Source organism: Mustela erminea, chromosome 4 (genome assembly GCF_009829155.1).
Source record: "Mustela erminea isolate mMusErm1 chromosome 4, mMusErm1.Pri, whole genome shotgun sequence".
In the NCBI taxonomy this organism is placed as follows: Eukaryota; Metazoa; Chordata; class Mammalia; order Carnivora; family Mustelidae; genus Mustela; species Mustela erminea.
Genome location: NC_045617.1, coordinates 8,611,683 through 8,628,917, shown reverse-complemented (window position 1 = coordinate 8,628,917; position 17,235 = coordinate 8,611,683). Strand labels below are relative to the sequence as shown.

General features: G+C 41.5%; 1 protein-coding gene across 3 annotated transcripts; it reads right to left on the bottom strand.

Moving 5' to 3' along the window:
• Window positions 1-4,301: 4,301 nt before the first annotated feature.
• On the bottom strand, window positions 4,302-13,893 carry TAGAP (T cell activation RhoGTPase activating protein). 3 transcript variants are annotated; one of them, XM_032338583.1, is made up of 10 exons: window positions 13,746-13,893; window positions 13,069-13,153; window positions 12,926-12,979; window positions 12,507-12,573; window positions 10,689-10,855; window positions 9,882-10,043; window positions 9,295-9,404; window positions 7,701-7,896; window positions 7,006-7,120; window positions 4,302-6,395 (listed from the first exon to the last, which is right to left on the bottom strand). In XM_032338583.1, exons 2-10 carry the CDS (start codon window positions 13,093-13,095, stop codon window positions 5,128-5,130), a joined length of 2,166 nt encoding a protein of 721 aa, XP_032194474.1. In that variant the 5' UTR covers window positions 13,096-13,153; window positions 13,746-13,893; the 3' UTR covers window positions 4,302-5,127. The 3 variants fall into 3 exon arrangements, with proteins under 3 accessions (XP_032194474.1, XP_032194475.1, XP_032194476.1); XM_032338584.1 differs by lacking the exon at window positions 13,069-13,153; XM_032338585.1 differs by lacking the exons at window positions 13,069-13,153; window positions 13,746-13,893 and adding an exon at window positions 11,636-11,846 and having other exon boundaries at window positions 12,926-12,948.
• Window positions 13,894-17,235: the final 3,342 nt, after the last annotated feature.

The following is a 17,235-nucleotide window of genomic DNA, read 5'->3' as shown; positions in this document are numbered from 1 at the left end:
CTTGTCTTTATATTATCCCTAATCATAGTCAACATTTTCAGTTGTATAGTTATACTAAATAATCTGTGCTTTATCCTGCTTTCTGTTATTTGAGCAACTAAATTAGCATGTGTTGTGTCATATCCATGATCTATTTTATTTGATTTTTGTGTCAAGGGCTAATAGTTTCTATTCCTACTGGTTTTTGTTGGGGAAGGCAACATGCCTAGGAGAAGCTATTTCCTAGACTCCCTCTGTGGGTAAGAGTAGCTGTGGGAATAATTTCTGGCTGCTGGGATGTGGGTAGAAGTTACTGAGCAGAACGTTCCTGCCTGGAATTTGGAGGTTAAAGCTGGAGGAGGATGTTCTTGCATACGGAAATGATGGAAGGCCACAAAGCGTGAATAAGACGGGCTACCTACCTCGTTTGCAGGGAGCAATACAAAGGGAAAGTGAGGGGCCCGTGTGCAATAGTTACTAATCATGAAAAAATGCCTGCAGCCGAGCATTAACCCCAGTGCCAAGCCCTTCTTGGCATGGCGCTCTGTGAGACAGCATAAGTTCCATACCCGCGAAGCTGGCCTTGGTGTGAAGGAGCCCGGGGCCCTGGGATGTCCTGGAGCTGCCATGTCAGCCCTGGACTGCCTGTCTGCTCTTCTTTTAATGGGGAGCACAACCCACTTCTTGTTTAAGCCTCTGTTATTTCAATTTTCCATTATGTGGCTCCCACAACTGATGTGTTGCAGTTACCCACGTTGTACAGATGAGGAAACTGAGGCTCAGACAAGTTTAGTACTTGGTCCTGGTAGGCTATCTGGGGTGTGGACTCAGGCCCTGTGAATTGGGTCATGTACTCTTGTGCTAACACAATGTCTTTCCATTCCTACAGAGATGGTATCATTCTGCATTTCCTTTTTCCGGCAAGACTTAGCACTCTGCAGCCTTGCTTATCTCCCAGGGGGGCCCTCTTTGTAGTCTATTAATAGGGGAAGGCAGCACTTCATCCCACTGATTTTTCCTCCTTCACATTTAATTTGTCCTCTGGAGTAGACAAGATGCAGCATCTCAGTCCAGATTTAAAATATGGCCCCCCAAAAGTGATTCACTTCCATCCCTAGCAAAATGTGTATAGTTTATTTCTCTCCCTTTGCAGATGAAGAGTTAAGATCTTATATAATTCAATTAAAAAAGAAACTCAAAATATGTGAGATCCCATCTGATGTGGGTTTCTGTCTACTTGACCCTTCAAGAGGAAGGCATGTACTGGCAGTCCTTCCAGTGAGATCCCAATCAGTAAAATGCAGCTAGAATTTATTCCTGTAATAGTGCATCAGGGTAAATCGTGGTTTATTGCCCTTGGATATTCGCATCTGTGATCATGGGAAGCACTGTGGCCATTATTATCTCTTTGATTAGCACATAAGTCGTGGCTGTCACTTCACCTGCTTGGGGATCCCATGTGACACAGGTGTCATATTTTCTAGACTCTGAGATGATTGCAGTTTGGCTGACCTCCAGCATAAGCACCCAGCCTTGGTTAACATGAACAAGTCAAAATTCTGGACCACGTTGTGGGTGGTTTTGGGGTCAGGGGGACGTAGCATGTCTTCACAGGTAATCACACAGCATCATGTGGGAGGCTGGCAATGGCATGTGGCAACCTACTTCTCTCCCTCTTTATAGGAGGAGAGAAAATTCCTTATCTTCCCTAAGAGGAAGAAATTCTAGTCTTTTTAGTCAGATTCCAGGGCAGTGAATGCTGCGTATTTCCCAGCGGGCACAGTAACTGTACATGCTCCCTCAGCTTTCACTTGGTAAGAGGGCCAGAGTCCTTAAACTAGGCCCAGGAAGTAATGCATGGATGCTGGGGAGGCCCAGCAACTCAGAAGCTAGAAATCAGACCTGGATTTAATCTCAACCCCTACTTAGCCCTTGACTTCCAAACTGATGTTACCATATGCCTTGCGTTGGGGTGTCAGGCACACTTGTGATTGTCCCATTTGTGACTTTGTGGCACCTAGAAGGTCCATGGAGGATAGGACTTTGGTGTTTCTGGGCCCTTCATAAGAACATATATATTTTTTAAATTAAAATTCAATTAACCAACATATAGTACATAATTAGTTTTAGATGTTGTGTTCAATGATTTATCAGTTGTGTATAACACCCAGTGCTCATCATACCATGTGCCCTACTTAGAGTATCATTTTAATATCTAAATCATGCCATAAGCTTGGGCCCTCTGGTTATGGTGAAGCATTAAAAACTGTTGGCATAAGGAAGGCCTCATGAAGTACTACTTGGTGAAACTTAGTATAAGGGTTCAATTGTGTCCTTCCCCACTCTGCATTCATTTGTTTCAGTCCTAACTCATAGTATCTCAGAATGTGACTATAAAGAGGTAAAAGGGATCACTAGAATCCTAATCCAATGACTGACTGGGGGTGTCCCTTTACCCCAGAAAGGGAAGTTTGGGGATGATTACACACAGAGGAAAGACAATGTAGAGACCCAGAGTGATGGCTGTGTTTGAGCAAGGAGAGAAGTCTGGAACAAATCCTTCCCTTGAAGCGTCATAAGGAACCAACCTGCTGATACCTTGATCTCTGCTCTAGCCTCCAGCACTGTGAGACAATATATTTCTATAGTTTAAGTTACTTGTTTTGATATTTTGTTACGGTAGCCGTAGCCAACTAATGGGCTTGGCCAGCAGACTGGGCAATCCTAAAACCAGTGGACTCCACGGATAGATGTGGGAAGGCCACTCTGCGATATTTGAAGTGGTCACCACACCACAAAGAGAGCGACATTAATGACATCCGCTTGACTGCTTGACGGCAAGAAGTTCTTCAGTGTTTGCCAGCAACTGCACTACTTACATGTGATAGGTAGAAGACCTCGGTCTCACACGAGTTGTTTTAAAATAAGGAAACAGGACAGGTTTTTCGTGATCTGAGTTAGGTTACACAGAGGTCAGGTCAGTGGTAAAGTGGAATAGATTGGAGACTTCCAAGTCTTAGTTGTTTATTGATGAGAATTCTGATTCTCAGTAGGAAGTTGCTAAGCTTGTTTTAGTCCTAAAATACTTAAACAGTGCTTGGCACACAGTAGGTGCTAAAAATTATAACCATTACTATTCGTGTCCGACCCTGGAAGAGGATTACTTTTGTGAAGTTAGCAGAGGGGAGTGTCTGCTCCTTGAAGTTTGTACACTTTTGGTGTACTTAATAAAGTATTTTTTAAAAAAGATTTTATTTATTTACTTGACAGAGAGAGAGATAGCCAGAGAGGGAACACAAACAGGGGGAGTGGGAGAGGCAGAAGCAGGCCTCTCACGGAGCAGGGAGCCCGATGTGGGCTCGATCCCAGGACCCCAGGATCATGACCTGAGCCAAAGGCATACGCTTAACAACTGAGCCACCCAGGAGCCCTTTAATAAAGTATTTCTAATGACATTTTGAGGTCTGAGCATATTGCCTTGAGCAATCCGGGTTACATTTTTAACTTTTTACCACATTATCAGTAAATCTCCTTTGAAAAGAGTAATAGGTCTTCACCATCGGGTGGTTGACCAATGCAAAAATATTTCTTGAACAAATAAAAAACACACAGTGTTTTATGAAAGAGGTTGATAAAATAAGGAAAATAGAAGTCTAATATCTCTAAGGTACTAGATAAATATCTTAATTGTTGAGCATTAAAGTTCTAATATATGACAAATGTTTTACCATTATGTTTGTGAATAAACAACCTGAGTATAGTAAAAATAAGGTTTGTAAAGGTACTGAAGAGTTTATTCCACTCAACAGGAAATATTATATTCACTATATTACCCTGTATTTGCATACTAAATTATTTTTACCATCTTTTTTTTAACAAAGATTTCATTTATTTATTTGAAAGAAGGGGGGAAATAGAGCATGAAATGTGGGGGAAGGGACAGAGGGAAGGGAGGAGCAGACTCCCTGCTGTGCAGGGAGCCTGATTCGGGACTCAGTCTCAGGACCCTGGGATCATGACCTGAGCTGAAGGCACACTTCACTGAATGAGCTGCCCAAGCACCCCCTGCATTCTAAATTTTCTAGCCTCTGAGTTACTGTTGAAAAAAAAAAGGCTTCAAGTAGGTACATTTTTATGGATTTGCAAACCACTGGAGAACTGGATTCATCTTTTCTTTCTAAAGACAAGGTCCCAGACAACCTATTACCCTAGAGTAATGAATATATATTCAATAAATGTTGAATGAACCAATGTGTGAATGCTTTTCTTGGGTTTCTATGGAATCAAGGGAGCGAAGGCAGCATATCAGTCAAGAATGAACATTTTTACTTTGAAACAAGGAAGACAATTTATTGTAGTGAGATTACACTGAAATTCTATATATGGTCCCTAATCAAATAAAGTAATTTCCTGCACACTGTTGGAGAAGACATTACTAAGCCACCAAGAAACTCAAAGTGCTATAAATCAGTTAATATTGAGGTATTGCATTTTTACTCATCTATCCAAATTGAAAAAGATGGTTGAAAGGACAATTTAAGTATTTTTCATAAATTTTAACAAATAGATTTTTCATTTACTGGAGTTTGTAATGCCTTTGATAACTCCAAACACCGAAGTCTATTCCTTGCAGTCTGCTCCTTTTTCTTACCATGTGAGTAATATCCCAAAGCTGCTTACAGGAGTAAACTTCTAATAGAGATTTAAACATTTTCCCCTAAATGGGGGTTTGTGGAAAATACGAAAAATGGCATGACATTTAAGGCAACATGATAATAGAAGAAAAATTATTTTTGAACACTAATAGAAAAGTGCCCCAGGAGGCAGGGAACAGCAGTGCCATTGACTACAAGTTCACAAACAAATATACACACACTCATGTAGACATCTTTGCTCCTAACACCTTGTCTTCACTGAAGAATTTTATATACTTTCTATACACTTTTATACACATTTTATACATTTGCTACATTTTGCACAAATTCAGGCACACACAGACACTACATAGCTAGCCCCACTGAGGAGGGCTTACACAACTTCTCTAAAGGAGCTTATTCTCGACTTTCTTGGACATAGAGTCTAAAGCAGTTCTTCATACAGTCATGCATTTACAAAGATACCACAAGCCATGGTGTCTGCTTGGTTTTCCTAAATGTAGGATTCTTTCGCATACTGGAGCGGGTCAGCCTCAAAGGCCGGCTGGTTACATCGCCATACTAGGTGGTCCAGCTCAGTCTTCTGTTTTGACTTAGACATAGGTCTCAGATGGTGCGGCTCCGGTCTCCCTGTGACAGTCACTTGTCCTATCGTTTCAATAGAAGCGTGGATAGTCCTGCTGTGCTTCCAACTCTCAGTCCTGGGAGATAGTCTGTGCCTGTCAAGTGGCTCTTGACTGCATATATCTCTTGAGTTCCCTTTGTGATACAAAGGTAGGAGAGGTGGTAGTTGAGTGTCCTGGCTGAGCATTCTGGCCCTCATGCTGCCAACTGTTTGGCCCCTGTAGTCCAAGAGGTCCAATGCCTGGCACCGAATGGCCTCTTCATAAGATGGCGGACTCCCAGGGCTTCTCTGGTCCACTTGCTGGAACACATCCTCTACTGAGAGGGCATAGGATCTGGAGCTAAAGTCTAGAGCTGTTTGGCCCTGAATTTCAGAAAAGTTCTCCTGGATGATTCGCCCAGCAAGCTGGCTTTCTTTTTTAAAGCCTTTCTTTACTTGGTCTCTTGTAAAGCCTTTGGATTTCACAGACGCACAGCTGGAAGTTTTGGTCAGCACTCTTTTGTGAGAGGCAAAGGAGAATGACATGGAATGTTTTTTAATCTCTCTGTTGGGCTTAATTTTCTCTGTCTTTGTGAAAGACTGATGTCTGGTGAAGAAGTTTCTTTTGGGACCGGAAGGAGAAGCCATGGGGGAGCTGTCGGAGGAAGCATCCAGAGAGCCACTGGAGGCAGCTTTGGGTGCCAGTCCCCACATTAATCCCAAACCCTGAGTCGAGTTCTTCACCTTCAGGTCCTGTGGCCTCTGGGTTTTGCCTTCAGGGGCAGGAAACACCTCCTCTGGAAATGGGTCTTCAGTTTCCTCACCTTCCAAACAAGCCCCTGCCTGGGCCATGGTGAAGTCGTCCTCACTTCGTGTTAGTTTTTGGTGACTTTTCTGGCTCTCGAGGCTCTCCTGGGAGGATGACATGTTGGGCTCTGAGTAGCTTCTGTCTGGTTCCCTGAGGGAGTTTTTCAGCCTGGCTACAGTGCTGACAATGGGCTCCGGGCTCAACTCCCAAGCGAGCTGTGGGCTTCTGGGCTCCCAGTCGGCAGCTGCCTCCAAGAGCACCTGCCTGTTTGGGGAGCTGATGGCACCGCTGGATTCCGCCTCAGGATCATTGCTGTCATAGGCTGAGTCATTCTGTAGCGTTGACGCATCTGGAGGAAGTTAAGGGACAGTTGAGTTTCTGGGTCAGTTTCTTTGAGAAATAAACTTTAGTACCACCATTCACCCTACTTGTATCAAGGATGGCACTAGGTAATTTGGTGAAGCTACTCTGGGGCTTGATACCAAAGAAATCTGTCACATTAAAATTTTGTTTCTTTCCTTTTGGGATGCAGAGAGAAGTAGGAAAAGGAAATATGAGTGAGAGAATGAGCATGAGAAAAGGCACAAAACAATGTTTTCATTGAACATTTGTTGACCTTAAATTAAAAAAAATTAATCCTTTGGATAGCTCTTTGATTGGATCCATTCCATTTTAATGGACCCATGTCCCATTATGTGGAAACAACCCTCTAGCGAAAGGTAACTTAGTAAACTCAGCAGTTCTTTATGATTGAGAAAGAAGCTGAAGGCGTGTCAGCTGAGTGAGGGGACTGCAGCAAATTGGAGAGCAGGTTTCCATGTTAATGGCATCCTATGAATTTGATTTGGTGACTTGGGTAGGTAACTTCTGCTTCCTATACCAGAGATACTCTACGTGATTGGCAGACTGGAATGGACGCCCCCCTAACAACCACAAGCAATCGAGAACACATACGGTACCTGAACTGTCAGTGTGTTCTAAGGAGTCATCAGAAGCAGTACTGGAATGTGCTGGAATGTTCTCCCCAAATATTTCCAAGCAATTATCGATGAGGAATTCCACCAATGTCTTAACCTGTGAGGAAAAAGAAGCAAGTTTTCAGCCTAAAGACATCTTCCATTTTTTTTAAAGGAAGAGGGGAAGGAATGGGGGTAGAATGAGGGTTCACTGTCAGGGAGGTGCCGAAATGTGCACATGAGATCTTTATGTCTTTGAAAAGAATCTACAGGAAATTGGTAAAAATCATATATATTAAAGCTATTTTTCAGACGTACATTTTTTGAGAATAAAAAAAAAACCCTTTAACTAAAATTTTCATTTAAATAAGGAATTTACCAAACTGATAGTTGGACTGACAGAGTACAATGCACAAATGAAAAAAACCCAACCAAACAAAAGGGCTTTTCTATCTAGGAGACAGTGAGACTTAACTTTAACAAAGGACCCCTTTGTCATCCTACGAGACAGGATTGTTCCATTTCATTAAACACATAAACCCAAGCGAGCAGAACTGTGACAAAAGCATTTTGCATTTCATATTTCACTGCGAGCTTGAGTCAGCTGGAGAGACTCGGAGGCATCTTATCCATTGCCTTTTTCAAACAGATGGTGAGATCATACATTGGGAGTTTCTCAGACAGAGACCGGAACAAACCTTATTGTTCAAGTCTTTCTGGGCTTCGAAAGACAGGTGTTGGTCGTTCTCTCGGGTCAGCATGTTGGGTCCGACGCAGATGGCCAGATTGCTGGCGTCCATCTTATTGACCTCGGAGTTCTTGCTGATCAGGTAGAGCACGGAGATCAGGTGCTTGAGCAGCAGGAAGTTGGGCCTGGGGAGCTTACGTGCAACCCTGGAATGAGGTTCAGGGAAGCTGGTTTTAGAGAAGGCTAATGATCTGTCTCACTTTTAGTGTAGCAAGTTGAAAGTTTCTGCTTAACCCAGACTTCCTTCAAAATGAGGAAGGTGCATTGTCATGAGTAAGACTGTGAAATGTTCATTCGGACACTTCCAGTGGCAAGTGATGTGGAATGAAACTCCTTAACCACGAGATCTTAAAGACCTAAGACACTGGTCTTTATAGTTAGGACACCAATAACACAGTCCTTTATTTGTATAGATCTTACATTGGGAATCCTTCTACAACAGACTCCATAGTTGAATCCATTTTGGAAACTGTTTTGTAGAATAATCCTGCAGCCCTGCAGAATGTCTTTCTACCACTGCAAGACTGGTATTTGGAGAGCACGATCATTTGCCTTTCTTGATCTGTGATCATCACACAAAGATTACCCATTTTTATGCCATTCCAAGAAATCTTTATGGAGAAGAAAGCAGTTTCTAAGGGCATGTTTTAAATATGGTCAAGTCACCACTTAAATGGGAACATTGGTACTAATGATAATAAATGAGACAGGTAAAGCCTCGCTTTTTCAAAATATGCAATGGTGACTCTAACATTGGGACCGTTTTCACTTAAGAAGTTACTATTATGGAAGAGCTTAATGTCTTTAGGAGAAACTTGCAGTAATCTTAGGATTTTCAATATGGGACAGATACTCTAATGCCTTCAATTCAATAACTATTTCACTGGAAATATTTAGCCACTTGGAATAGTCATAACAAGGAGACTTTCACGGCATTCGGCCAAAGTGCTGATATTTTGAAGTTAGTGTTTGAGATTGTCTAGTAGCTAAAAGCTTACCATTGCATTTACAAATGTAATTGTTTTTGTTGTCTTTGGAATTTGTTTTTATAGTTTTCATTTTGGTTAATGAGGAGACTATGAAATATGCTGTGGAATTTTATTATCAAAACAATTCCTTCCAGATTGTTCTCCTGTGCTTTAATGGATGGGAATTGTTGCCTTTCTTGACACACATCTATTAGGCTAAGGGTAACCACACATTCCTACACTTGGCTACTTAGCCTGTTTTGAGGTTTTCCTCTATGATTTTGTCTCAAACCTTCTGGAACTACTAATGTTTTTAGATTCCCCCACCTCTTGGGATTTATGAATATTGAAGTTCACTTTCTCCTCTTTGAAAAAGTGCTTCCTTTCCTTTGGCTAAAACTACTTTAAAAGGAATGTCTATTGTACCTCATGACTTTTATTCTGGGTGTAGATAAATAATTCCACTCTGATTCCCTAAACATGTCAATATTCCTGAACTAATCAGAGAACTGTGTGAAGAATCGGAAGATGGAGACCATGAGGGCCTGGCCTCTGGCAAAGACTCTGACCACTTACTCTTTGAGGGCCTCAATTTTGTCCTCCTCATTCTGCCTCTCCAGTGCATCCATCCACTCTTCAAACAGGTCACATGAAAGTAGCTTCTGTGGGATACTTCTGAGGAAGTCCTGGAGGATGAAAGGGGAATGGTTGGGCCTGGTTAGGCTACACATGGCCTGGCACCTTCATCTTCCTCTTGCCTGGTCCAGCTCAGGGACCCTCTGATCATTCTACCACAGGCTGTGCCCCCCTTCTTCTGCATTGTTCACTCTAGGGAAATCTCTCAGCAGCTTCCTGACAATGGACAGAGTGAGGCCATCATTTGAGGGGCTCCCAGCTTCAGGGACATGGACTTGGCCTTTTCTCATCAGAATTTGGGGAGGATGTACTGTATCATTCTCTGTTGGAATCTGGGACTGTAGACACAGAGATGTTCATATAAGAAAATAAAAGGCTTCTTAAAAAACTAAAACCGAAACTAAAAAACTTAAACTCCCAGATCAGTTTACTTTGATTTGTAGGGAGAAGGGCCTGTTTCTTATTTTCAGAGACTTAATGTGTCAGAGCCCACTGGAATATTATTGGCAGCAATGTTGTGACCTCACCTTAAAGACCACTGCCAAAAGATGCACAGGGAGACTTTTCAGATCCACCATGCCTCCTGAGTTGAGCTCCTCCTTTAGCTCTTTTCGGGCTTTCTCATTGGCTGCTTTCCTGAAGATCCCTTCCGTGAAAGGTCCTTTAAGGCACAGAATAGTGAGAATATCCTGTAGGAAAGAGTTGTAGGAATAGGAAAGGGTTACTCTTATTTTGAATACACAAAACCATGTGCTGCTACTACTCTATGAAAAATCTACGTGTAGGTATTGAAACAGTGCATGTGAACAGTAGCAAACTTCACCTGTCATAGAGAATCCTCTCCCTAAAAGGCAGTTCTCTGTGATACCAACACAGTCTTTACAAGAGACCATGAATGCCAGGTTTTCACAGCCCCATTGTTATCAACTTTCTCCCTCCACTGTGCTACTTTTTCTAAGAAGAGAATGCTCTAATTTGTGCATTCTAAAATTATTTCCATTCTCTCTACTTTCAAGTCATTCTGTATGAACACTGGATTTCTGATCATATACTTTATACCTGATACTATATCTCTATCCATTGATTTCACAGAAGTTACACATCTTTTAGCATTCCTAACTCCACGAAATCAGGAAGATGGAAGTATAGATCTCTAGAATATAAGTAGTTAGGTAGTCTCCTGACTGCACTCATATTGGAAACACCATTTCTAAAAGTGGAAAAACCTAAAGACTGGCCCCAGCAAGTTTAGCAGGAGAATGACATTTAGAACTCCCAAGGATTTTTCACATCTGACAAAAACCTGAAGTAGGTTTGCGGGTACATGCACCTACCTGAATGGGTCTGGGGAGTGTGTCGTCCTCCCCACAGATGACTGACAACGGCTGATCAAACAGTGATGTTTTCAATTCAGGTTCTGAAGCCCCAGAAAAATCTGACAGAGCAGAAAGCCTTCTCATGAGAAAGGGCCAGGACAGCACCTTCTTTCTCTTCTTAATTTCTATAGCCAGGAAAAGGCAAAGAGAAAAATTAGATTCATAATTATTAAATTATTAAATTATTATTAAAATAATTAATAAAGCTCCATATAAGACAATTGATATTGTCAGCCACATAATGTCATCTGTGGTATGCCACAGGGGAAGGGGGGAATGACTTTGAAAACTGAGAAGCAAAGGGCATGAATTTTAATCTAGCAAAATGAATGCAAAAAGCAACCACATTGTTACCAGAGCAACCGCCCTTAAATATCAACACCCGGGTTCCTCAAAGCCTCCACCTTTCCTGTTTTTAGTCTTCATTGGCTGTTTGCTGCAGAAAAGCAGCAAAACTAGCTGAGGAGATCCCAAACAACCATCTTCATATATTGACCTTAATAACTATAGTGGGTTTTTCTCATGCGAAATAGATTATTTTAATTTTCTCCTTTGACTGGCAGTGAAAACTAGCCTTAACAGGAGAGGAAGTGACTTGCTCAAGATCTTCTTTCTTTAAACTGAAGTTTGGTTGACATAGAATGTTACATTAGTTTCAGTCACAATGGGAAACAATATGGAATTTCCTCAAAAAATTAAAATAGAAATGCCACACCATCCAGTCATTTTACTGCTAGGTTTTACCCAAATAAAAAGAAAACATGAATTCAAAAAGTTTATGTGCACCACTATGTTTATTGCAGCATTATTTACAATAGGCGAGACATGGAAGCAACCAAAGTGTCCATTGATGGATAAATGAATAAAGAAGATGTGGTCTTTAAATACAGAAGAATATTACTGACCCATAAAAAGGAATGGGCTCTTCGCTCAAGATTGGTTTGAAGGCCCTTAGCTGGGCAGGCCAGTACACCTCGCAGTCACACTAGCACCAATCAGCCACTAGAGGGAGCTACATCCGCCTGTCTGCCGTCCCCTTCAGGATTTCCCCTGGGGCTCCTTGAGGACAAGGCGGGCACAAATGGCCACGGGAAGGCTTGAACCTAGACCCGGCGGCTGGGAATTATCAGTAAAACATTAGTGGGATGTTCTATCTTTGCAAAATCCTGAAGACATGTGTGCAATGGGCATCGCATCTCACACGTTTCCTTCTTTTTATTTTCCCTTCTCTTGTTTTCCCCTTCACATAAAAGCTCTGTTTCCTGAATGCATTGCAGTATGTTTCCACACTGGCAGGTGGAAGAGGACGGACAGAGAGTGGTCTGTCCCTTACAGTTCAGCAGAACTGGGTCGCGGTTATGTAATACGAAACACATTGTGAAAACAGTGAATGGTGGGTTTCTGGGAGTTGGAGATCAGCACAAATTGTTTCATGGATTCTTACATTCATTCTTCATTAGAGAAGGAAGAAAAGGGAAAAGGAACGGTCTATTCTTCGCATGGATGTCTGCTTTAATTGTCAAAACAGACGGGGCTAGGAGATCTGACCCCACTAAAAGCTGGGGGCTTGGCTGTAAGAAGGATCTTTTCTGTCAGCGTGCCCTGATGCTCTAGCGAGCCAGAGTCTGCCAGCCATTGAAGGGTTAATGTTCTGCGGTCTTTAAAAGAACACTTAAAAAAAGAAATTCCTAGTAGGGTAGAGTACTGTGGTTTTGCAAACCAAGAACACTTGTTGTTAGCACTTACATAAAAGAACGGTTTGTTTTCAAAACTCACCAATTAGCTGGCAAATATTATCTTCACTCTCACACGATGCCAACAGAGGATGTTCCTTGATATTGTTCTAAAAAATATATTTATTTTTGTTAAAAATGACTGAGGAGATCTACCCAATCTTTCCCCACAAAATACATATACAACATTTTATTCATATCAAAATTATGTTAAATTTAAATTAAAAATTTTAAAAATTAAAAATTAGTCAAAGTCCCATGATTTTTTTCTAACTTCTAGAATCAGTAATACAGTCTTGATTATCATCATATAGGCCCTGATTAGTATATTTAATTAACTACATTTAGAATGTTAATTTTCTACTCTAAGAATTATACAATCCAAACAATACTCCATAGAAACAGAAAGTTTTCCATATTCTCACAGTGAAGATGAAAAATTTTAAAAAATTGCTCTCTTACCTCTGACTGACATTCGATCAATGTCTCCATGTTATTGGCATTTAGTGTTTTTGACTGAAAGAGAAAAAAATTAAGTTAGGTAAAGGTCATTTAACTATGACCTCTGGAAAATATGAATTAAGAAATATAAGAGGGGTACGCACAGCATTGCAGCTGCTTCTCAACTTCATTAGATTTGGGGCTGACTGTCCAGGGATGAATTTTGCTTCCGTGTGGCCTTGGCTCTGTCTATGAGAAATCACATGGGGGAGAATGAGGAGGGAGACCCGTGATAAGTTGGCCAATCTGGGGGCCAAAACACAAACTGAAACTATTAGATAGAAAAGTTTTCATTCAAAGTCTGTGATGTGTTACCAGCTGTCTTCAGCTATCAAGAACAGCGCCTGAGCACACCTATTTCTAAATTTTTTAAACCCAGTATCTTTACTATCCCAGACTTTATTATTCATTTATTCCATTCCCATTAACAGATAATCTAACAATCATATGATAACTAACATTTTTTGGGGGGGAGGAGGAGCTCATGTTGTCAGGTACTGTGTAAAGTGCTCTTCACGGATTAGCTCCTCTAGCCCCCAGAGCAAAGCCCTTATTCCCAGGATGCTACTTGCAGTGAACATGAAACAAAGTTAACATTGATAGAATTCCTATACCAGAAGAGTGCAGGCTTCACACTAAAGATAAGCTTTTAGTGCTCCGCTTCTTTAACGTGATTTGCGGCATGTTTTGGGGTACGGCAGTTTTCTGTTGGAGGTACTCTCAAAGACCAGTGATCTGCCAGCTAGCTAATTTGCCAGTTATATTAATTTATGGTACTTACCCTCAGAGGGCCTCCAGCCAGAGTTCTCTTATCTCCGGGGAACCGTGCCAAACGGGAGAAACAGCATAACACTCTGCTCGTACTAATCCACTGACAGAGGAAAACTGAACTGCTCTAACTTCACGTGTTCTGCCTTATAAACGAGCTGGGGTGGGCAGGTGGAAATTCAGAATATTACTGAGACCGGAAAGAACATCATGGGTTGTCACCCAGACATTGCTAGCCAGACACTGGGGAGCTCTCACTTCCTCATTCCTTTTAGGGCAGCTCTGTTCTTTTTCTTCTTTTGACAACTTCAAAAGTAAAAAAAAAAAAAAAAAAAAAAAAAAAAATCTATAAACTACTAAGGGTGGAAAAGATGACATATGGCCCATAGGTGAAGGCTCTGATTAATGTCACAGGTGGGATGTGTGAATAAGAAATTGTGTTATTCTGTAATAAACATAATTTTATTTCATGCAGTGATTTCGGGCACCCTGCTTTTGTATCCTGTTTGGGTGCTGTGTCCCTTCCACCCACCGTCTGCTCCGTTCATCCGTCCCCATATGTTGCCCAGCGATCCTGTGGGGGCGGGATCCTCTGGACCCTCTGCCTCCTCAGAGGAACGATCACCATCCGTTTCCTTTGGAATTAGGAAGAGTCCACTAAAGCCAGCTGCCAAAATATGAACTCCCCGTCTCCTTTCCCTAACGCCTAGTTAAAATCGTTAATACTTAATTTGTAGTTAGACCATCTCTAATCGTGACATGGAAGGGAAACCAAAAATTCCTTTCTTTAAAAAAAAAAGATTTTATTTATTTGAGAGAGAGAGAGAGTGTGAGTCGGGGGGAGGGGTGCTGAGAGACAGAGGGAGAGGGAGAAACAGACTCCCCACTGAGCAGGGATCCTGACGCAGGGGTGGATCCCAGGACACGGAGATCATGACCTGAGCTGAAGACAGATGCTTAACCCACTGAGCTACTCAAACATTCCCAAAATTCTTTTGATCAGACCTATTTCAAGTAGAAAGGAGATGGTGAATTCATCTGTGAATCCTTTCTGGGTAAGAGAAAATCTCTGGTCTTTTCTGTGGCTTAAAGGTTATATATAAAATAACTCAAGTACCTGAGGAGCAGAATGTGACAGCCATTGGGACATCTTTACACAGTGGAGTGTTCCCTAGCACTGAGCATGCGTGGTCTATAACTAAGCATCCAACAGTGTGGTTGGGTCTCACCATATCACATTGAGCTAAAGAAGCCAGGCACAGAGGAGCACACCTTGAATGCAAAGCAAAGTCCTCCTCGCTGTTAGGAGCCTATCTGTGCTGTTATACCAATATCCCTGGGGTGGAGAGGGACCGCCGGGGGCCAGAGATGGCTTTGTGATCCTCCATCTCCTGATCTGGACACTGATCTTGTCCTCTTCACATTTCTGCACATATGTCACTCTTCAAAAAAAAATTAAAACCACCTTGTCTTGATTCATCATCAGAAGACTTTAAATTCCAAGACTTTTTCAGATTGATCGCTCTATTGTCTTTATACCAAAACGAAGTCATGATTAGGCATTGTTCGGGAGCCTGGAGCACAGAGCAGTTAAAATTTGCCCCTAACTCAGTGCTTCGGTGGTGGTGCTCAGGTCTCCGGCTGGAGGCTCCCTCTCTGAAAACTGCCACAGAACCAGAGTTTCTAGCTGTGACCCCACAGAGTCTGTGCATGGCCCTGCCTTTCATCCTCTCTCCTGCCTTTACAAACCTTCAGAATGACTCATTGACTTTTTTTTATTATCAAAAAGGGCATATATGCGCTTCCTAGCCTAGAGACAGGCAGGTAGTAGGTACTCAGGAAATAATTTCTGAACAAATGCATTTACATGTAAATTAGTCATTCTTTACACTAATATGTATTTCATGAAATTTTTTTTCTTCATATGGCATATTTTGGGGGGTTTTCTAAGAAATTTAATGTTGGCATTGCTCTAACAACTTAATGCCTCAGTCCTCAATCTAAATATTTCAAGTGAAGACCATATTTTTTTCTTCTATTATGCACTATAGCCCACAATACACCTTCTACTAGTGGTTTATTTTATTTTTTAAAGTATTTTTTAAAATTTATTTATTTGACAGGCAAAGATCACAAGTAGGCAGAGAGACAGGCAGAGAAAGAGGGGGAAGCAGGCTCCCTGCCGAGCAGAGAGCCCGATCCCACGACCCTGGGATCATGACCTGACCCAAAGGCAGAGGCTTTAACTCACTGAGCCACCTAGGTGCCCCTCTACTAGTGGTTTAAAAATTGGTTTTGTTTTTGTTTTTCCATGCAATTCTATAGTCAGGGGAAGACAAACCTAGAATCCTGATGTATAATATGTAAAAAAAAATTTTAAGGGGTGTCTGGGTGGCTCCCTTGGTTAAGTGTCTGACTCTTGATTTTGGTTCAGGTCATGATCTCCAGGTCATGGGACTAGACCCCTCTCAGGCTCTATACTCAGGGGGGAGTCTGCTTGAGTCCCTCTAATGACACAAATGTCCCTCACTATAAATTCAGCCATCAAAATATGGCAATGGAGAAAAATGAGAAAGTTAGTTGGATATAAGGAAAGTACTATTTATCTGTGGATATGTAATCCCAAAGCTTTTTGAATTAAAAAAAATCTTAATTCACCTTTTAACCATCACCAATGGGCCCTGACATTTTTTAAAGTAATCTGTACCCAATATGGGGCTCGAACTCATGACCCCAAGATCAAGAGTTGCATGTTCTACCAACTAGGTGAGCCAAGTGCCCCACCCCTGCCAGAACTTTTTGAATTTTTAAGTGAGATTTGATTGTTGCTGGGGTAATATTTTTTTATTATGTAGAGAATCATGTTTTTAAATTTATTATGAAATATACTAAGAATTAAACCTAAATAAATGTGTTTATTTCAGTAACAACTCTTGAAAGAGGAATAATGGTTTACATGTCTGTTAATGCTATTGTGGTGACTTTGGACATTTACAAAGAAGAAGTGATTAAAATGCAAGTTCTATAAATTACATTGGGTATAAAATTTCCTGTAACCTAGCATAATTTTCTTCTTCCTCTCTCCTCCTCCCCTTCTTCCTCCTCTTTTTTTAATTTTTATTTTTTAAAGGTTTTATTTATTTATTTGACAAAGAGAGAGATAGACAGTGAGAGAGAGAGTACAAGCAGGGGGAGTGGGAGAGAGAGAAGCAGGCTTCCCGCTGGGCAGGATCCTGATGTGGGGCTCGATCCCAGGACTCTGGGATCATGACCTGAGCCAAAGGCAGACGCATAACGACTGAGCCAGCCAGGCTCAGTCTCTTCTTCCTCTTCTTATTCTGTGACTGAATTATGGGACTAGACATGGACATTTGTTGACATTGAATTTCAGGACTGAATAGGTTTTAAGTGAGCAACTAATGTAATGTCCTGTCCCTAGTTTGATGTTTTCACTTCCACAGCACCCCCACCAAATTGTCTCTTTTTTTATGATTGCTCTCCAG